The sequence below is a fragment of the Epinephelus fuscoguttatus genome, linkage group LG3 (genome assembly GCF_011397635.1).
Source record: "Epinephelus fuscoguttatus linkage group LG3, E.fuscoguttatus.final_Chr_v1".
NCBI classification, from domain to species: domain Eukaryota; kingdom Metazoa; phylum Chordata; class Actinopteri; order Perciformes; family Serranidae; genus Epinephelus; species Epinephelus fuscoguttatus.
The window spans coordinates 38,705,008-38,726,775 of NC_064754.1; the positions used below are offsets into that span (position 1 = coordinate 38,705,008).

The 21,768-nt window shown below is 40.3% G+C and overlaps 1 protein-coding gene across 4 annotated transcripts; it reads left to right on the forward strand.

The window, feature by feature from the left end:
• The first annotated feature begins 1,639 nt into the window (after positions 1–1,639).
• septin3 (septin 3) lies at positions 1,640–20,895 on the forward strand. 4 transcript variants are annotated; one of them, XM_049571846.1, is made up of 11 exons: positions 1,660–1,837; positions 1,951–3,746; positions 8,732–9,172; positions 9,336–9,464; positions 12,831–12,912; positions 13,144–13,281; positions 13,927–14,044; positions 15,747–15,842; positions 16,060–16,156; positions 16,274–16,325; positions 18,301–20,895. In XM_049571846.1, the coding sequence occupies exons 2-11, from the start codon at positions 2,486–2,488 to the stop codon at positions 18,428–18,430; spliced, it is 2,544 nt and encodes an 847-aa protein (XP_049427803.1). In that variant the 5' UTR covers positions 1,660–1,837; positions 1,951–2,485; the 3' UTR covers positions 18,431–20,895. The 4 variants fall into 4 exon arrangements, with proteins under 4 accessions (XP_049427804.1, XP_049427803.1, XP_049427806.1 ...); XM_049571849.1 differs by lacking the exons at positions 1,660–1,837; positions 1,951–3,746 and adding an exon at positions 3,913–4,127; XM_049571848.1 differs by lacking the exons at positions 1,660–1,837; positions 1,951–3,746 and adding an exon at positions 5,662–5,844.
• The last annotated feature ends 873 nt before the right edge of the window (positions 20,896–21,768 follow it).

Here is a 21,768-nt window from a genome sequence, read left to right on the forward strand (position 1 = left end):
ATATCTGAGAATATCTGAAAGTAATACATTTTATGAGTATCTGCAAGAGGGATGGAAAGAAATTGTATATTTGCTTAAGTGCTATATTTAAGTACAGCTTTAAGGTAATCTACTTGAGTATTTCTGTTTAGTACTACTTTATACTTCTACTCCACTACATGTATCTCAAAACAGCGTTACTAAGTGTTTCACAAAGCTGCAACATAAAACAGACAACTCATAAGCAGGTTTTTAAAAGAAAACCGATTTAAAAAACAATTTGGTGTATAAAAACTGAGGAAATAAAAGACAGTTCAAAGGAAATTAAACCTTAAGTAAAATCATGAACGGCTCTCAGATAAAAATGTGTTGTTTTAGAAGGGACTTAAAAGAGATCACTGACTCAGCTGACCTGATTCCCACGAGCAGATTGTTCCAGAGCCTCTGGGCACACTCTGTCCCCTTTATTTTTCAGGTCCTGGAAAGCTTACAGCACCGGGATTCCCAGGCGGTCTCCTACCTAAGTGCTGACCCTGCCTGACCCTGCTCAGCTGCCCGACCCTATTGATAACTGCACAAACTAAAGTAGATAAGCTATATGTAACTCCACCTCGACCAACAGTAAATTGCTGCTTACAAATAGATGCATCAGTGTTAACAATCCAGTAATGTGACACATAGTAGTATGAGGGGCCCAGCACTTTTACTTGTGGCACCTTCAAGTACGTTTTGTTTTTGTTTTTTTTGTTTGTTTTTTTGATAAAGTAAAAGATCTGAGTACTTGATTCACCACTGATCTGCACCAGACAGACAACTACAATAAGATCACACTGAGACTACACAGACGGCCCATGAACCAAACAAGATGAGAGCCCAGAGTGGGAGTGAAACAGTGCAGCTTCAGTGTGGAGGAATGGAGAGAATGGCACTTCTGTGCCCACTACTTCCTACTGCTGAGTTCCCCGTCTTGCACTCTGCGACTTATTTACTCGCTCAGCGTGTCAACAACAGAGACATTGCTTCAGACAGCAGGTTTGTGTCTGTTTTCCTCAATTGCGACTTCATAAAAGTTGCTTTTTTCATTATAAAGATTTGTTACAAAATGGAATTTACAGTGTTATCACATAGCTGCCATATGGTTTTAGACAGTGATTAGAAGTGGTTCATTTATGTAAGTGCTGTACTTAAGAGCAGTTTTTGGGTAACTGTGCTTTACTTGAGTATTCCCACTGTATGCTATGTTATGGTTGTGTGAAACAGGCTCCATCTCAACCGAATAGAGCAGTAAAATACAACTTACACATTAATGTATCAGTATTAGCAAGCTATTAATATTAAATATGGTAATGCACCATTTTTGTGTAAGCTAATGAGTACTTTTACTGTTGCAGATATTTCTGTGCTCTCACTCAAGGAATATTTTGAATGCTTTTACTTGTAATTGAATACTTTTACATTGTAGTATTGACAAATGTTATATAAATACACAATCTGAATGTTTCCTCCACCACTGCCAGATTGTGATGTGCAAAATATTTACAGATATAAATGTTTGATATTTATCGGACAACTTGATTTTCTTTCATTTCTCCACTCCTATCAATGAAATCTAAGTCTTTCTTTTTATCTCTTCCCTCACAACTTACAACAGGATGAGTGTTTTTGACCGTCTGGCACCTTTGATCCCTCAAGTATCTGCATCCTCCAGACAAACAAAGGAACATCCGTCAGTCTGTTTGTCTCCTCCTCTGTCCCTCTCTTCTCCTGTCATCAGGAAGAAAGCCATTAAAATCCCATCATTTGATGAGAAGGGACTTGTCTATGAAGAAAATGACACGAAACAGACAAACACTGACAGGTAAATTAAGCTGTAGCTTCAATTGCAGCTCAGTTATACTGTAGGTAATAAGGTAAATACTGTACTGAATTCATTTTGCGATTACATTTTTTTCCTCCCTCTTGTGGCTGCAGATCTTTTGTCCCCATTTGTTCTTCCAAGATACCCAGTCAGCCCTCTTGGAGTAAATCATCTCAGCATTCACAGAGAAACCACGGGGAAAGAGCTTCGACCCTGCCAAGAGCCAAGCCCAAAACATACATCTCTCCAACTCTCTCTGCACGGCCCTGCATCTCCATTTCTCCTGCGCCACAGTCAAATTCCTCTCCCACTCTGAAACCAAAGCCAAGGGATTCTCTTCATCCCAGTGATCCCTCCCCATTGCTTCACCAGCCTCAGCTGAAGCCAAGTGTATCTCCAACTCTGATTGTTCCAACACCTAGACTGAGTCCATCACCGACTTCTCTGTGCCAAGGGACGAGTTCAGAAGGAGGCAAACAGCCCTCTCCTGTTGCTAAAGAAAGACGTGCTCGATCAATTACCATATCCAATACTAAAGTTGAGCCTGAATCCAGCAAACAGAGATCTTCAAATGAAGCAAAGCATGACATTCTTGACCAGGAAGCTTTACTAGACTTTACTCACCCTACCTTGAGGAGAGCTTGTTCCATGTCTCGATATCAGACTGAGTCCCAGAGATATGCAGCCATGTCTCAGAGATCCTGTTCATTGCAAGACAAAGTTGGTTTGAGTAAAAAAGACAATATTGCGATAGATAAACCAAAGCCTCCGCCTAGGAATACAGAGATTACTTCAATCCCTAAACCAAAGTCAAACATCAAACAGCAACAGGGATTTCTGCCAAGTGGAGCGACAGGTACACAAACATCTCTCTCCAAGTCTGAAGGGATTAAGTTTGCTAATGTTGTTCAGAGAGATTCTCAGTCAGCGTTTGATGTCCCGGCTACTCAGTCGAGCCTGAACCTTCACAGAAAATATATAGATTACCCTCAGAGGAGGAATTACACGTCCAGTGACCAATCATGTGAACAAATGTGTTCTGAGAGAAGTGCAGCTTCACCGACGACTCCCAAAATGTCCTTTTCCAAAGAGCCTTTCTTGAATCAGTCACCCAATGTTGAGACCAGGAGAAGACGATTTGACTTCAGTAGTGAATTAACACTGGATACAACATTTTTATCTAATCTCAGGAGACCTCGAGAAGAAAACAACACAAGGACAACTCTAGGAAATTCATCTAAACTCTGTCAACAAACCAATATATCTCAACACATCAAGTCTTCTCAGAAACACAGATTCTGGTCGAAGGCTCAGAATCAAACCACACAGATGGATGTAAGGAGCGCAGTAAGTCAGTCCGACTGTGTTTCAAAGGATTACAGCTGCCAGTCGAGAGACATTGATCGTGAAACGGAGTCTCCTCAGTGTGCACACAGATTAAATCAACTTAAGACATGTCTGGTGGCACCTCAGACACAGGAGGCTTCTGTTGAGTGCACCACTTCAAAAATGACCCTCTCCAAACCAGATATAATCTCACACAAACATCAGTTTGATCACATTCAAAATAAAAGCCATGGAGAGGTGAGCCTCAGTGACAAAGGACTGAGTCAAACAGATATTTTTGCACCATCTGACCATTATGTTGTGCCGGCAAAGCTACCAGAATATCCCTCAGAGAAATACTGCCCATTCAACACAAACAGGTTTGGCATCAGGTCAAAGGAGGTCTTTGACCTGCCGTCCCAGCCGCAGCACACAGTGCACCAGAGAGCAGATGAGACAACAACAACAGCTCCCCCTCCACTACACGGACCAAATTACTCTCGGGCAGACAGAGCATTTATCATGGAGGAGCCAGAAGACCCCTATTACGTCACCATGTATTACCCAGGTTCAGTGTACGTGGGTGAGTACAAAGATATCCAAACCACCTGGAAAACTTTAACTTAACAATGTCAAACAGCCCCTCCAGTCACACATGACTCTCTCATCCCTTGTTTTTAGTCTTTTTTAGAGTTAAATGTTGTCTATCTAAGGGGGCGGGAAGTCAGACGAGGGGGCGGTCGAAGAGGAAAGCAGAGGGATTTAAGACCTCGCTCCTTATCAGCAGAGTAACAGGCATGCTGAGGAGAGACATGACAACGTTGGTTAGCAGTATCTATCAAAGTGACGACTAGTCCAGGAGGACATGCCACTACAGCACTCCACAGGGACAAACAAACACAGCAAAAACATGCAGAGAGGAAAGCAAAAGAGGGATGACTGGAGGGCAACTCAGAGATAAACTGTGAGTAGAGTGGTACAGTTAGGTTAAGAAGTCGTTTTATGAAAAAATTTTCAACAATTTTACATATGCAATTACTGCTGGTTAAAGTTTATTTATACAAATGTAAGTCCTACAGTAAAATTACAGGATAGACATTAAAAGAATCACCACTAAATTTGATTTAAGTATCTACATCCCACTGCCACAGATCGTGTAGTCCAGTTAGTTTATGGTCACATGGTTTCATCTGAATAACTTTTAAAGGCCCTACATTGTCAAACTGTCCAATATTTAGTATTTGTCTTGGCGTTTGCTCGGTTGTCATAGAGATTAATCTGTTGACAAGTGGATTTAGAAACTGGAAATACACCAAACTTTGTGTAGCAGAGGGAACCACTGTTAGTGATTCTTTATGAAAGTACACTGTCCTCACAGGTTTCACTACTGGATATATAGGTAGAGTTACTTGAGAACTGTATGTTTATACAATTTTGAGGAACTTTTACTTTACTATATTGTCATTTTATGCTACTTCACACTTTTACGTCAATGACATATGAGATGGAAACATTTCACTTCTTACTCAACTACATTTGGTCAATCTTCATTTAGCACACTAAGATTTTAAACACAAAACATTTATAGAATTTATAGAATATTATGCTTTAAAACAAACGTGAACTCCATTCAGACCAGCTGCAATATTAAATGCTGCTTAAATGATAATGTATCAATGAGTAATTTTGAAACTTTAAGTACTTTTTGTTGATAATATTTCTGTATTTTTGGTTAAGGGAAAATTATAAATGAATAACTTCTACATGTAATGGAGTATTTTTACACTGAGGTAGTCTATTGTTACTTTAACTTAGGCACAGCAAAATGTAACCGTGTGCAGCATCTACTCAGATACTTTGCTAAGTACCATTTTAAGGTACTTTTGCTTCACTGTATCTTGTCTGCTACTTCTACTCCACTACATTTCAGAGGGAAATATTGCACTTTTTACTCCACTACATTGACCTTGCAGTTATAGCTTCTGGTCCTTGGTTCTTATTCTTTACATAGTAAGATATTTTAATGGCAAAATACAATATGGTATTATATGTAGCACAATGATGTATTTCTGTAGGCTATATAAAATTCACTCTGCATAGATAGGCTGTCCAATAATATAACACACAGTAATACAAGTATATCACTGACAGGGGCCATTCTCCCTCAATGAGGACCTTTAATTTTGATAATTTAAGTATATTATGCTAATAAAACATCCCCACTTTTACTGGAGTGCAATCATAAATGCAGAACTTATACTTGTAATGGTACAATATTTTACATGGCAGTACTTTCACTCAAGTAAAATATCTGAATACCTATTTCAGCATTTTATTTTCACCAGTACTTGTCTAATTATAATGCGATCCAAAATGTTCCCTAAAAATAGTCTGTATCACTGACAGAAGGCACTGAAACAAAAAAAGACTTTGATGAAAAGTTACACTGCGCATGCGCGCTGCATCTCCCCACTCCCTCTCCTCTTGTCGCCGTGGTAACGGGAAAGGGGGGCTCACTGCCAGGGGGAAGGAGAGAAGAGGTACCCAGACTAATCACATGACCGCTCCTCATCTTGTTATCTCTGTGTTTGGATATACATCGTTTGTTCTCGGAGTCAGAACGACTATTGATCAGTCAGTCAACTAAACAGCGGATTTGCGGCTCAACTGAACGTGAATCGGTGAGTGTGACACTACATCAGCGCCGCGAGTCGACCGTTAGCTAGCGGGCTGTAACTAGCTAGCAGCTAACACAGAGCCGCCGCTGGCTGTTAACGTTATTATCCAGCATGACTGGAGTGAGACAATGGGGATGGGCTGGCTGTGATGGAGCTAACCTCGTGTGGTGTGTTAAAACAGATAAAATATGGTTAGCTTAAATGTGGAGACATAGTGCGTGGCCTTTCAGGTTAATATGTGCGGCCATCCAGCGCAAATAACGGTTATTATTCAAGTTCGGTTTATTTGACCGTTATATAGCCCAATATCCCAATTACAAATGTGGCTCAGGGAGCTTTATGATCTGTACAGCTCATGACACCTTCTGTCCTTTTCAACCCTCCTTCGGATAAAGGAAACATCTCTAAAAACCCTTTAACGGGGAAAATTGTAAGAAACCTCAGGAAGAGCAGCTGAGGTGTGATACCTCTTCCTGGACGGACAGACATGCAATAGGTGTCGTGTGCACAGGAAAGACCAACACAATAACATTACATTATAGACAGTAAGACATAACGTTACAGAATGTGAACACATCTGAAGAAGATGGATGCAGGAGGATGTCAAGCAGCTTCCATGTGTCTCCAAATAGCTAAGCCTGAGTCCTGAGACATGTAACCTGGGAAGTGGACAGGCTACACAAACACTAAAGAAACATAACTGAAGCACATCATTCACACAGAAAGGAGAATGAAATGGACACACACACACACACACACAGAAGGAAGAGAGAGACAAGAGGAGAGGCAGAATTTCCTGGAGGACAGAGATCCAGATCCAAAATTGTAGATAGGAAACAGGTTGTAGCTTCCATGCCAGCAGTTGTATGTTTCAGTCTTCAAGTGCAATTTTCTTGCAGCATTTAGATCCACAGTAGTGCTAAAATAATTCTGTAAATCTGATTGTATGTGTGAAGGCAGGAGGGCAGGCATGGAGAGGGGGGAGCAAAGCTGCATGAATCAAAGCGACAGCCACCGCCTCAGTGACCTCTATCATCTGTATCTCCCACTGTGGATGCTCTGACTTAAAGCATGGCAGCACTGATTTTAAGCATGGCAGCAGGCTGATCCATGTGTACAGCCTGCAGGGATGAGGTGATCAACCACATGCCTGTTACTGCACCATCTGCCTGCCCACACTGTTTGCTTCGTTTAAAGGATCAGTTCGCACCAACGTACAGTATTTTTTTAATTTGGTTGCAGTGGTGTCTAGCCACGCAGATAAAGATTGAATGTCTATTTGTCAGATGTATGCTGCCACCCTGATTGAAAAGAGATGAATATAGTGTCTCTTGAAGTCTTCACTAGAGCTGCAACTGATGATGAGTTTATCTGTTAATGTAGCTATTATTTTCTTGATCAATTACTCAGTCTATAAATTCGCAGCAAATATCCACAAAATGCCAGAGTCCATAGTAACTTCCTAAAATGTATTGGTTTTTTTCTAACCAAAGATATTCAATACTGTCATAGTAGACAAGAAACCAGGAAAACATTATATATGAGGAGCTGGAAGCTGAGCTTGGCATTTTCTTTAAAAAAAAAAAAAAAAAAAAAAAAGACTCAAAACAACTGATTGATAATCAAAGTAACTCCTGATAAAATTTCTGTTGATGAATCAATAAGTTGACTAACTGTTGTAGCTGTAGTGCTCATAGTATAAAAAAGTTACATGTAGGGATACCTAAACTCTGGGTATCTGCAATTTTTAGTACCATAGCCTGGATTGGAGGAGTGTAAGGATACATCGAACTGGATCAAATCAATTCAGTGATCAGCAATCCAATATTATCAACGCAAAGTCGAAACATCAATGCTATTGTCATCTTTAAGAAACACCTTTATGTTGAAATTCCTTTGGCATTCAAACATTCAAACAGTGCTAGCAGCCTAGCCAGGCAGACAATGGTAACAAGCCAAGAAGAAGACAATGAGCATATTTGCTGATATCGTCTCATATTGATCCCAGGGCCCTGAGCTGAATCAAATCAAAATCTTATTGTGGCAGACTTTGTGATACCAGAAAATACGAGTTCTCAATGGGCCGAAAAAATTACAACCTGAACCGAACCAACCCATGCAAGTTGAAGCCTGAAACTGGCTGATCCGAGATCATCACAGAAAATACTGAGCTTGAGCCCAACCAAGCCTGAACCCCCCAAAAAAGCACTAATTGGCTTCTAACACCCAGGACACACTGGCTGTGTGACAGCTACAAACATCTCCAGTGGAAATGGACCAGCTTGGTGGATCACTGACTCACACTGTATTTCTATACCAGAGACGCTCCCTCCTCCAACAGGGAGGAAGGACAGAGAGCCTGGTGTGGTACCCGTCGGGCTTTTCGGACCCGTCGGGCTCGGGTTGAGATTAGGAAATCCAAATATTGTGTCCTTGTCCAAGAAATCGATATAGTATCCCCCCTTGATGAGATCTGTTTTTTACACCCCTATTATAACTAGCAATTGCTGTGGCTTTAGAAATGTAGTTGGTGGTGCTGACTGACATCGGAAATACTGAATTTTACAATGACATTGATGAAGAAACTGTATTTAATGTGGATCTGGGACCAGTACCTAATTCACTTAATAACGCTCAACAACAACATCTATTTTTACAAACTGAAGACAGATATCTTAAACACAAAACGCTTTCCGTGAAAGCATTATGTTAGTTTAATACTTTGGGCTGCTTACCATCAAAGAGGGAATAACCCATTTCTTCAGTGTAGAACAAGTTAAAAGGAGGAGAGGCCTCAGCTTGCTGTGCTGGCCTACTTCCTAATGTGGCAGTATTTTCTGTTGATGAAACAATATATTTTTTATCCTCCTCTCCTTTTTTTCCCCTGTAGACATGTCAGACGTAGTTCCTCCAGAAGTGAGACCCAAACCAGCTGTCCCTGCCAAGCCTCCAAATGTGGGGGGTCCTTCCCCCTCCAGCCCCTTCCCACCCCAGGGCCCGGGCATTGGAGGAGGAGTAGGAGGGGAAAGGAGCACTTCAGCTCCTCCTCCAAGTGCCATTCCAGTCCCCATCGGTACTCACGGCCCGAGCCACGCTGTTGGTCATAATGTGGGTCATAATGTGGGTCATGGCGTAGGTCACGGAGTGGGTCACGGTGTGGGCCACGGTGGAGGTCACACTGCAGCACACAATGGAGGTCATGGGCATGGAGGCTCCCACACCTCCAGTGGTGGATCCACTCTGCTGGGGTACATTGGTATTGACACCATCATTGAGCAGATGAGGAAGAAGACCATGAAGACGGGCTTTGACTTTAACATAATGGTTGTCGGTAAGTCACAGAATTATGTGGGGGTTTTTTATCCTTTGTCTTTGATTTTTGTTCTCAGAGAAAAGCAAATCAATTCTAATTTTTCCTTCATACATCATACCATCATAAGTTTGTCTACTCTTTGGGCTTGTTCATTACATTTTTCCCCTCCCTCTCGTCTCAGGTCACAGCGGTCTCGGAAAGTCAACTCTGGTGAACACCCTGTTCAAGTCCCAGGTCAGCAGGAGGAGCGCAGGATGGGGCCGTGATGAGAAGATCCCCAAAACTGTGGAGATCAAAGCAGTGTCTCATGGTGAGTACAGGGAGAGAGCTTCTGTTCTTTCTTTAGAGCCAGACATTTATAGCAACTTTTAATTTGACAGAGAAAATTAACAATCTTTGACCGTGTTCTTAAAAGTCCCATGTAGCCTACTTACAGTCTATCAGTGCACCCTGGTAGCTGCCAAGTGAGCTTCTCATTTATTTTAGTTGAGCTACGGATGCGCTGGCCAACTTCTGTGTCTTCTGCAGTTACTTTGTGTGAGAGGCTTTGATGATTTGTTTACTGTGGCTGTGCATTTACTGTCACAGTTGGTGGTTCCCTCACATTTCACAAGAATACATTTTCCGTCTGGATACATTGTCTGGAATATTATACTATACATCATAAAAAACCTGCCCGACTCGTGTCTATTTTGAGTAGCTGTAAAAGCCTTTTTACTTCATGTAACATATTGTGATTCCCTCTCAAATAAATATTTCATTTTGTGGTGAAAACATCAAACTGTATTTTTGCAAGTTTCAGGCCAAGATTACGATTGAGCACATCATGATAACATTATAATTTACCTTTGTCCAATACTCAGTTTCACTGAATAGAACTTGAGCATATCATAGTGTAACTTAAAGTGATAGTTCCTTGTTGAACTGTGGTAAACTTCCCTCCATCTGGCCAGTGCCTAGATATCCCTCCTTTCCCCCTGGCAAAAGTCTGCCAGATTACAGAAATTACTTCGTCCATGCCTTTTTCTTGCTTCAGATGTTTCAGAAACATGTTTTAGCCACTTTTTATTTGTAATACAACATTGTTTCTTGCCAACTGGCCACCATTGTTTCAAACAGATGTGTTGGCATTGTGGCATCCACCAGCAGAAGTGTTTATTGGTCTGGTGTGGTGCAGTGCATTCTTGTAGTTGTAGGTTTTCTCCCTCTTGAGCAAAAGCATCCTTTTTCTCTATTTTCTCTGTTTCTGTGGCACCAATTTCAAAAGCATTTGTGTCTGTCTCCTGCACAGAGTAGTTTTATTGAAACAGCCATCTTTCTGGCAGTGAAATACCTCTTAAATGCAATGCTGTTGTCTCCGACCACCGGCTGCTAACAGCTAATGTTAATCAGCTGTCCATCTGCAGATGTTAATGTGGATTTGTTGTTCAAAATGTATCATTGTCAGAAAAAAATAGGGTGTGTCCTCGGATTGTCAGTTTACTGTGTCCTTTTGTCCCAAAGGTGTCCTAGGGAGGTAATTTTTATGTTTCCTAGGATAGCGAAGGCATGACGTGCCCGACTGTACCTCTGATTGTCTAGTGCTCATTGGCTTTGTTGGTTGGGTTGGTTAGGTTGCTAGGTTTAGGCAAGAGGAGATGGATTGGTTAAAGTGAGGGTAAGAATGTCAGGGTAAGCCAGTTAGAGGCAGAGTAATGCCTTTTTTCTACACTCATGCTGGCTTGGCATGGTTGGTTTGACTTGGCACGTCAGCCCAGTGCGGCAGGGATTTGTGTCTACATTAAGGCAAAATAGGGTGGGGCATGCCTTTGCTATTCTGGAAACGAAAATTCACCTCCGGAAAACATCTGTGTTTGTCCGAAAACACATTGTTTAGGGACGATTTGATTTGAAATTGATGTGACACAACAGAAAAACACTGGCCACTGTCTTTGGTAGATGTCTTCTTATTTGCTGATAGGCTGATGGCAGTCAACAGAGCGAGTATTGACCGATACTGATTTTCAGTCGGTAAATTCAGGCATCCCTATGCTAAAATTTGGTGGACAGATCACTGACAGATGACAGATTGTTGTTCAAGGATCAGCTACTTCGATTTGTGATAATCTGGGTCTAGGTCTTGACACAAATTCATTAATCCTCGGAGGTATGTCTGTAACTGTGAGGATTTTCAAAGTGTTTTGCTGGCATGCAGGGCTGTGGACAGACTTGTTGATCTTCAGGCCAGATAGTATTTGTTCACACACATACTGTAGGTGCATCAGAACTTCTTTTCATTTTCATTTGACTTGTGTTTGACAGACTGAGCTTTTGAAATTGTCTCTTTTTGTCTCACACAACGACAGCTGGGCAATATATTGATATTTTATCTAAATATATGGGTATGGATGGATATTGTAATATCCTAATTGTTGTCTTTTCCTGGTTGTAAGGGTTATGTTACAGTAAAGTGATGTTATTTCCTGAACTTGCCAGACTGTTCAAGCTGTTCTATTATTTGCCTTTACCTACTTAGTCATTATATCCACATTACTGATGATTATTTATCAAAAACCTGATACCATGATGCCAATAGTCAACCCTACAATATCATCACAGTGCAGATTTGAACTATCCAGCCAGTTTAAAAAAGAACTCCATTCTGCTAATATAAGGGATACTTCAATAAAGAGATGAGAGAGGATTTAGGCTTTCTTAGCTTGTTTGCCTAACACAAGTAAGACAGTTGCATAAAGATAGGGATGTCCTTAAAAGTTAACTGCCATAACACCAGACAGTCTCTGAACTGCAAGCTTTGTTTCCATGGCAACAATGAATGACCCCTGCTGACAAATGACACAAAGAGGTAAACATGGCTCAATTTGTGGCTCGCTAACAATGTTGTAGAGCGAGGAGTCAGGCTTGTTTCGCTCATCGCTGAGTTTCTCTCATAAAACATTCATGTTGTGATGTTCTTCCTCGACACGCAGGCTTTCTGCAGGAATAAACCACACTGTGCAGCAAGAATCAGCCATGATTTTGGTTTGAAAAGAGTCCTAATTAGCTGGAATGCAGAGTCGATTGCTCCTATTTGAAGTCACTATGTGTAGTATTTGAAAATATCTGACTTTGGCACCCCTCCCCCAGTGTTAGTATCAAATCAGTCACTGCCAGACAGCTCTGCGTGCTGTTTATGAAATCAGTCGGGGACTCTATACTATGTAGCATTCAGTAGTAACTCTGCTCATTATGGAATCTGGGACTGGAGATGTGACTGAACTTGTCAACATCCTTGATGATTTAACAGCAACAGAGAAACAATGGCGAAATGTCAAACCCTTGGAAAGAGCCCAGTGTTTGGTTGTTACAGTTTTAGTACACGATCATGCACACATAGCCTGCGGTTGACAGTGACCTGACATCATTACGCTCTTGCCAGAGAGAGACGTTGCCAGAGAGACACAGCAGACGTGTTAAAAATATCTCAATCAGATCATCATCTTTGGTTTGCAGTGTTTTTAGCATGAGTGCTGTTTCTGTGTATCTCAGGCATAAAAATTTGTTCAATATGTTGAATATTATGTTTGCGAAAACACATCAAATACAAAACCGCTGCATAAAATTGATTTTGCACAAACAAAGCAACAACTGTGGTTTATGTTGTTCTTTTCTTTGTGTGTGTATATTTTTCTTACAGTCCTTGAGGAGGGTGGTGTGAAGATGAAGTTGACAGTCGTCGACACTCCGGGCTTTGGAGACCAAATTAATAATGACAACTGGTAGGCTTTCCAACTCCTCCATCATGAAAGCCTCATAAATGTCATCATTACTGCCTCATCTTCCCGTCAACAATTTTTCAGTTGTCATCTTACCAAATGCAACAGTGCATTTAGTTCCCTGAAACAGTATTGAAAATGATCCCATTCAAATAAAGTCGTCTTCTTCCCCTTCTCTTTTCTTGCTCAAATAATCTTTTTCTCTCAAGCTGACCTCTTCTGCTGTATCCACAGCTGGGAGCCTATTGCCAAGTACATCAATGAGCAGTATGAGAAGTTCCTGAAGGAGGAGGTCAACATCACCAGAAAGAAGCGCATCCCCGACACCAGGGTGCACTGCTGTCTCTATTTCATCTCCCCAACTGGACACTCGTGAGTTAAACCTTATCTTAACTAGAGATTAGCAAAGTTAAATATCTGATCTAAATCTGTTTTCAGTAATATGTTGGCAGAGAGCAGTGTACATACAGTGCACCAGTGTTCGTGTCCCTTTATCCAAAAACATTTCATTTCAGATTAACAAAGCCTTATATCAAGAGAGCTACTTTATATTGCAGACAACACTCTCTCCTCTGAACACCTCACAATTAGCTCCTGCTGACAACTGTGAAATTGCTCTTTAATGGATAAACGGATACAGTCTTTTGTGTATTACAGCCAGTGTATCCCATCCTTCTTAGCCGGGGTAATTGAGAGCGACAGGATGTTTTGTGTGCAGGCGAACAAGAACTGGGACGCAACCTTTGTCCAATGATAAGCCCACTTTTCAAATAGCATCCACACTGTAAGTCTTTTGTGATTGCTACAAGACCGGGGAAAGGTAATGAGACGTATGAAACATGACAAATAAAACCCCTGTGCCTCCTTCTGCCTTTCGTTAGCCTGACCCTCTTTTCACTGTCGCATGCGAGCCTTCTGGAAGAGTCACAGCTCCTAAATCTACCCACTTACTCACCTTCCCTCTCTGTCTTTCCTGTTCTCTGTCTTTCCTGTTCTCTGTCTGTCGGTCTGTCCTAGTCTTCGGCAACTAGACGTCGAGTTCATGAAGCGCTTGAGTCACTCAGTCAACATTATTCCTGTCATCGCAAAGGCGGACACAATGACCATTGAGGAGAGACAGGAATTCAAACAGCGGGTGAGTTCCACCAATGAAAAGCCCTTTACAGTTAGACTGATAAATCCTCCAGGCCCATGTATCAGCTGATATTAGCTTATTTATGATATACAGTATTCCTTTACATGTCGTGTCATAGCCTATATTTATCAAGAAATTCAAAGACGTGTTTGAGTTATTTGTTATTGCACTGTTTTTCCTCTGCTAAGACACGTTTTTTGTAACTCCAGAATGTGCTGCTCAGTTCATATTTTGGTCTTTAAAGCTGCTCAAATCACTATATATACCAGTGGATCAAATGACTAATGTGAACGGTGATGCTCATAGTGACAAAATGACAGAGAATTATCACCCAACTTTGCAGTTCTAGCAAACTGTTTAACTCATTATCTCAGTTTTATGTTTTGAGTTTTTTGGTTTGGTCTCCCTCTCATAGTGCCGTTTTTGGCAGACACAGTTAGCAACCAGCTGGTGAACAAAATGGAGTTGATAGAGACCAAAAAATTAAATCAGTATTACATTATTCATATGACCCGAAACACAAGTGACTGCTGATGTTGTTTTCTGTCTGCTGGATGTGTAAATAAGCAGCTGTTTGCTAATAACGTCCAGCGCATTCTCATCTCGTCACATATTAATGTTTGGTCATGGATGTTTTTACCTTGACATTTGACATGCAAGGTAACCTGGGTGAGTTGGTTGTTGACGTTCTGGGACACTATGTCAACTTCAGCCTGTTACATGCATTGCGTGTTTTCTATATACAGTCTCTATCAAAACAAACACACTGCATTGGTACAACAACACAGTGAATTGATTTTTTTTTCCTTCCTCTTTCAATAACAAATGCACATGGTTATGTTTAGCCAACACAAGCACATGGTTGGGTTTAGGCAACAAAAGCAGGTGGTTGGGTTTAGAAAAAGAACAGGGTTTGGCTTAACAAAAACAGGGGAACCGAAGACCGGCGTCCCAGTTGAAAGTCGTGGTTGTTGGACCCATGCACCATCTTGGTCTTTCGCTCGTTTAACTTACATTGTAGTCCAGCCACATTTCCTCGTGATGCTGCTGAGGTGTGGCACCCTCGGGTCTGAGTTTGCTACAGCCGCTAAGTAAAGGTCTGTCTCCAGGCCACCACTGCAAAATGTATGGAACAGAAAAACAGCCTGTGTGGAGTCTGGGTTGTGATGGGTGGGGTGCCGGTAGTAGATGTCATTTCTAAGCTAGTGTTAACTACTGTTGCACATTGTTAGCACTGTAGCAAGATGAAGAGAGGCAAGGCACTTGAGAGCATGCATAAACGTCGCATGCTTTGGATTTTTCCAGAGAAAACCTTTCCCAGTTCTTCACTTAGAAATCGGTCCACAAGCTGATAAAGGCAGCCAAGGAAATTGGGGAAAGAGTCAGGTTTTAGGTTATGTTACATCCTGTTCAGCCACTGTTTTTGTTATTTGTGTGTGTGTGTGTGTGTGTGTGTGTGTGTGTGTGTGTGTGTGTGTGTGTGTAAAAAAAACAAAAAAAAAAAAAAAAAAAAAAGACTATCGGCTGATAGGATTATTTATAAGAATTGGTTTTTTTTGTATCGGTCTCCAAATTCCAATATTGGACAGGCATTAGATCCCACAGCCTCTTCACAGATTTGGGTAATTAAGTGATTTGAAGACAGGGCTCGGGTGAAGTGTCACAGATGTGTTTTGTCTCCCTGCTTTGTTTCATGCTGTAGGTAAGGAAGGAGCTGGAGATGGGCGGGATTGAGTTTTACCCACAGAAGGAGTTTGATGAGGACATGGAGGACAAGAGCGACAATGACAAGATCAGAGTAAGTGGTTCTGTTCTTTGTTTCACACACATTTATCCGATGAGTCTCCCTCTGACCCCTCCTCTCCACCTAGCTCGACCCACTGTCTCTCTCATACACTCATGCACTGCTTCCTCTAAACAGAATGCTAGGGCACTGGAGTTGTGTATTTCGTCTCATAAACCTTGTGCAGCTCCCATCGGTACAGTGAACCGTGTTGAAATGTCTCTGTCCATAGGAGGCGATGCCCTTTGCTGTCGTGGGCAGCGACAAAGAATATCAAGTGAATGGCAAACGAGTTCTGGGGAGGAAGACAGCGTGGGGCATTGTAGAAGGTGGCCTTTCTTAATAAGTAACATTTACACTCATGACATACAGAGATTATACTGATGGTATCAGGCAAAGGACAATATGTGATATTTAATCCTGTCCATTTTTTGTTGTTGTTGCAGTTGAAAATCCCAACCATTGTGAGTTTGCTCAGCTGAGAGATTTCCTGATCAGGTAAAATAGTCTTTTAAATATATCATTAAAATGTAATACAATGCACTGGATTTAAGGAGCAATTAAAAACAATGGGGCATCATTTTGTTTTAGCAGCATGAATCATGGATGTAATAGAGCTGCAGCTAATCATTATTTTCATTATGGAATAATCTGCAGATTATTTTCTTATTATCAAATAATTGTTCTGTATGTTAAAATGTTATTAAATATTTTTTAAAAATCACAATTTCTCAAGGTGAAGTCTTCAAATTTGATATTAAAATATAATGATATTCTGATTACTATTACTACACTTACTTATTACTTACTATTTGAGAGAACCAGGAGTTGTTTGGGCATTTTTGTGGAAATATAGGACTCAGTCTGTTACCAAGATATTTGGTGATCATTATCAGCAGCTATTACCAACTCATCTATTAATCATCCAGTAATTTCAGCTGTAATACGTAATGTGAAAATAAGCATAATAAGCATTTTGAATTGTATATATTCTGTGTAATTCTTTGCTTGTAAGCGTATGATTTGATCTTTTACTCTGTGGCAAATCCTTTTGGTTCAGTCTCTTTCCCAGGTCCAGTCATGCTATTGCACTGTATTAAAAACAGGATTTTTCCTCCTCTTTCTCAAAAAACTGTTTTAAAAAATATCCATCCAAATGAAAACACAGAAACACAACTGAAGTGCTGTCACCTGCACGGCAGACCAACAGGTGGCAGTCCGTGGGTCATGGGAGTGTTGGATTGTGTAGCAGTGATCTTTGTGTCCCATTCCTTAATATAGTGGAAGAGTAACTGTAAATTTATGTGGTTTGGCATTTTGACCATTGCCATTTTGCATTTTTTGAAGCCAGAATTGACCATATTTGGATGACAGGTTGGAGATAAACCTAACACTAGCTGCTTGCTTGATTAGCATAATGCATTTACAGTCAATGGTCAGCTGTGATAATGCTGATGCTAATTTTCACTGGCGAAAATCGGACTTTAAACCATTAAAACAAACTGTGCTTTCCAGAAAAACTGAACATTAGTTTAGTACAACCAAACGCTGAACAAGACTTTTCCACGAAGTATTTCCAAAATTTTGAAACAATACAGGGCAGCAGCTTCATTTTTTTAGGTGACTAATTAACTTTCATGAACAGAAAACAAACTGAAGAGTGACAGCTACTGCTACACTTATACTCTTTGAATCTTGGGTTATGTCAGTGTTACGTTACCTAACCAACATTGTTACCATGGTGGCTTGTCAGCAAACAGCACCCACCTGTCAATCAAAGTGGCCATGGCCTTAGTTGTGCATAACTTTAAGCCTTACTAACATTTAAGCAAGCGAGTCAAAGAAAATTTCACCCACCTTACAGTTGTCACGAAGAGGGAAATTATATATAGAGACCAAAACAGTTTTTGTATCAGGCTGTAAACATGTTTATTTCTGCTGTTAAGTTGGACATTTAAACATGGGGGGTCTGCAGGGATTGACTGGATTTTAGAGCCAGCCTCAAGTGGCCATTCAAAGAACTGCAGTTTTTGGCACTTAAGTGTTGGCTTCACTTTTCAGCCCTGCAGGTTGCTGCTTAGTGTAAACATTTAAAAAGTCATGATAGCAAGGTTAAAGCCAGCACTATTTTGGCCACCTCCACAACTGCAGGAAATGGTGCCTCATTTGTTGCTTCACAAATGAGATAACAGCGCACACTAACAAACTCTGTTTGAAAACACAATTTCTGAAAATCTTCACCCTGTAAGAAGTTACAAAAGGTCAGTTTTCAGTGACCTAAAATGCAGTTTGCATGTGGACAAAAGGCCAAAACACATAGAAAAAACTATATTTGAAAAAATACCTGTGTATATGTGGGCTAGGCCTAAAACATTATCCAAAAAACACAATAAATCTGACACCTCCTTGTCAAATAGATACATATATAACTAATAACACGTCCCCTTTGTGTTCCTTTACCTCTCTTTCTCAGGTCTCACCTCCAGGATCTGAAGGAAGTCACTCACAACATTCACTATGAAACCTATCGTGCCAAGAGACTGAATGAGAACGGAGGTCTCCACCCCATATCCTCCAATGACACCCAAGAAAGCAACCTGTAGTCAGTTCAGTCAGAGTGTGAATAAAAACAGTGCAATGAAGCTGGTAGATGACTCTACAGAATATTATTATCATCGTCACGGCGGCATCACTGCATGCTTGGAAACATTTCTATCTGTAAAAATTGGTCATTTAACATGTCCATTTTTGTTTTGATTCCTAACTCCATACACCATCCTCTACACTTCATTCCTGACAAACACATATCAAACCCCTCTGGTTTCAAAGTCATTCCTATGAATATTTGAATGAAAGTCCAGTCAAAAAAAGATAACTTAGTGCCATTGTAAAATTAAGACTTTATTGACTGCCAATCCCTTGTTGTTTATCATTGAGCAGGTAGTGTAAGATTGGAAAGTGCCACATTATTAGGCTAGCTGTAAGCGGCACCTTTTAAGTTTTAGTATTGTAGCAACGGATGTCTGAATTCAGACAAATGAAATTAATTTGAGTTGCAAAATATAAAAATCGTAAGTTCTGTACAGAAGTGATGCACGAGACATCTCTGCAGCCGACTCCGTACAAACTTCTTTTTTTAAGTTTCTCTTCAGCAACTGCTCATTCCATGAGAGAATCCCTGTGGCTTTACTGTCAGGAGGGCTTAACAAACAGTGCAAGCTGCGCTGTCTTCTTTAATACCCACCCTCACGGAGAAAACAAATGAAATTTCTCTAATGTTCCCCAGCCCTGTTCGCGTTTCATTTTCCATTTAAAAATAGTTTGCCTGCACAGACCTGCATACTAAAATGAGGAAAAGCTGCAACATCAGTCACATATTGAATGCAATTCTGTGGACGGCAGTGTGTGTGTGTGTGTGTAATTGACTATGACTGTGCATACTGCAGATTCTGTGACTCCATGATTCACCATAATAGTGCACACAAACTGAACGCTGTGGGATGATACAGCTCAGCATGCTTTGTTCCATTACAGTGGGTAAAGAGGAAAAAAATGTGGTCCAGCGCATTTGTGCTCACTTGCATTAGCTGTGTATGCTCTTGCAGTGACACCAAAGGATAATTATAAAACTGATCATTGGTTTAATAAATAATGCATATTTTTTCCTTGGTTCATATTGACTTTGTGACATATTTTGACAGCTAAATGGACAACGTGCATCCAATTTGAATGTTAATCTAAAAGCCTGCAGCATGTAATGTTATCTGCATTACTTTATATAAATTAGGGAGTAGCATGGCCAATAATGCCATAAAAAAATTGCACACAAGCTTACTCAGCTATGAGTAAATCATATATAGTGTAAATCAGTCCTTGAAAACCGCTGCCACTTGCTTATGTTTTTTGTTAGGCTCAGTTGATTTAATGCATTTTCTCCTCACTGTCCCCAGCAGCCATCCATGAAAGAATATTTTCTGACCCAAGAGAAAACAGTGGTGTAATCAGTACACCTAATAATAGGTTAACAAAATACTTCTTTTTTCCTCAATGTCTTATGCAAAGGTTTTTGTAAACATGACAGAACTCTGATGTGATGATGAGTAATTGTGTTAATACCATTTTAAAATGAAATTCATATGTTCACCACTTGGTGGCAGCACTCTGCCATGTATTAGCAGTGATTCAGTAGAACAAGACATACCCGGCTTTGAGTCCTCAGACATTCCAAATGTTGAGATTGCTTAGGTAAAGTTTTGCAGAGCCCAATCTTATTTCCTGATAAAGTTTACAAGGTTTGTATGGTCCGCTGCTGCCATTGATAACTAATATATCTCTGCAGATCAGGTTTACAAGAAGCTTTAATCATATTACCCCAATGGTATGCACTCAAAGTGTTGGTGTAATTATTCCAAATCAATTTGAATTATTAAGTTGTGAACATGTTTACGAAGTTTTCTTCAGGAACTTAACATTTATATTGTTCTGCCATGCAGTGTCTGCAGTAGAGCACAAACATGCCAAAACTACAAGTAATTCAATCTTTCGATATTTAACAAATTTTTTTTTTGTTTCAAGTTGAATCCTCCTTTTGTACAATCATACACGTTTGTGCGATTTTGATATGAAATGTGATGTCTGCAACAAACTGATAATAGTTGTCTGTGATTGTAGTGCAGTCAAAGGTTTCAAGCAGAAATTTGAAACAGTGTTTGTGTGCATGCTTGTGTTCATATCTCCTGATTGCTAACAGCCAATCAGTTCACACATCACTGCAACTTTGCATCAACTTATCAACTATTTCTGAATGTGTGACATGTACATCAAATTGCTATTTCATGAGGTTAAAACGCTGCTGTCTTAACTCCTGTAACTAAACTGACAGCCCACTATCCACATATCACTCATGCCCTTGAATCAATACAACTTCACAATGTATTATATTTATTTAATAACCATTTTTCTCAACGTTGCTGTGACATATTGAGATATAATTTTCAGTGTTATATTGAGTTATTTATACATTAATGTCTTATTATTGTAATTTATTCTTTATTTAATAAAAGCACATTCCCATTTTTTTGAAAGAGTTGTTTTCATTAATGTCTCAACAATTAACATATGATAAACATTTATATAAGTAGGTTTAGTTTTTCATTTCTGAACTTACATGACCCTCAGAAATCTCAAAGTCAAGAGCAACAAGGAAGGTTGTGGTGGAGGCTTTTATTATTGAGCGTAATATCTGATTACTGTAATGCCAACAAATAGTGGACAGTTTCGGTTTGATTTAATCAAACCTGAATCATCAATGAACTATTAAACCACTACAGGCTGCACTGTTCTCATCCCACTGCTGAACTGCATCCTTCAACCTCTGCTTCACAGTGTATGTCTGGAGGGCAGTCCCAGTAGCTGATTGCGTGACGAGCCGTGGTCTTAGTAAAACAGACACTGTATACACAGATTCAAACTCAAACCCAATGAGCTAAACTCTCAGTGGTAGAAATGTCTCACAGCTATACATATGGACATACCTGCAGGCATGTCTTCAATATTGTGGCGTGTTAGGGGCTGAATAGGTGGAGTTTCCCAGAATGCCGTGGGACAATGTGGCCATGAGCCAAAGGAAGTTGTGTTTAAATGTGTTTTAAATTACTCACGTTACCTATTATGCAGTGATTAATGTCCGTGCACTTCATAATGGTTGTAATGGGTTGTGGTAAATGTTGGGACGTATTGCACCATGAGTTAAGTTGTGCATGTGTTTAGTGACCTCCCGCCTGTGTAGCTATAAGAGGGTTGAGCGAGGAAGCAACTATGGGTAAGTACATAACATTTCCTCTTTCAGCTTTTATCTCTCTACTTCTTACGTGTTAGCAAATTGTCACGGTTGGCTACACTGGTTGCCGAAGTGGAATGCTGGACTGCAGCCATGATGAAA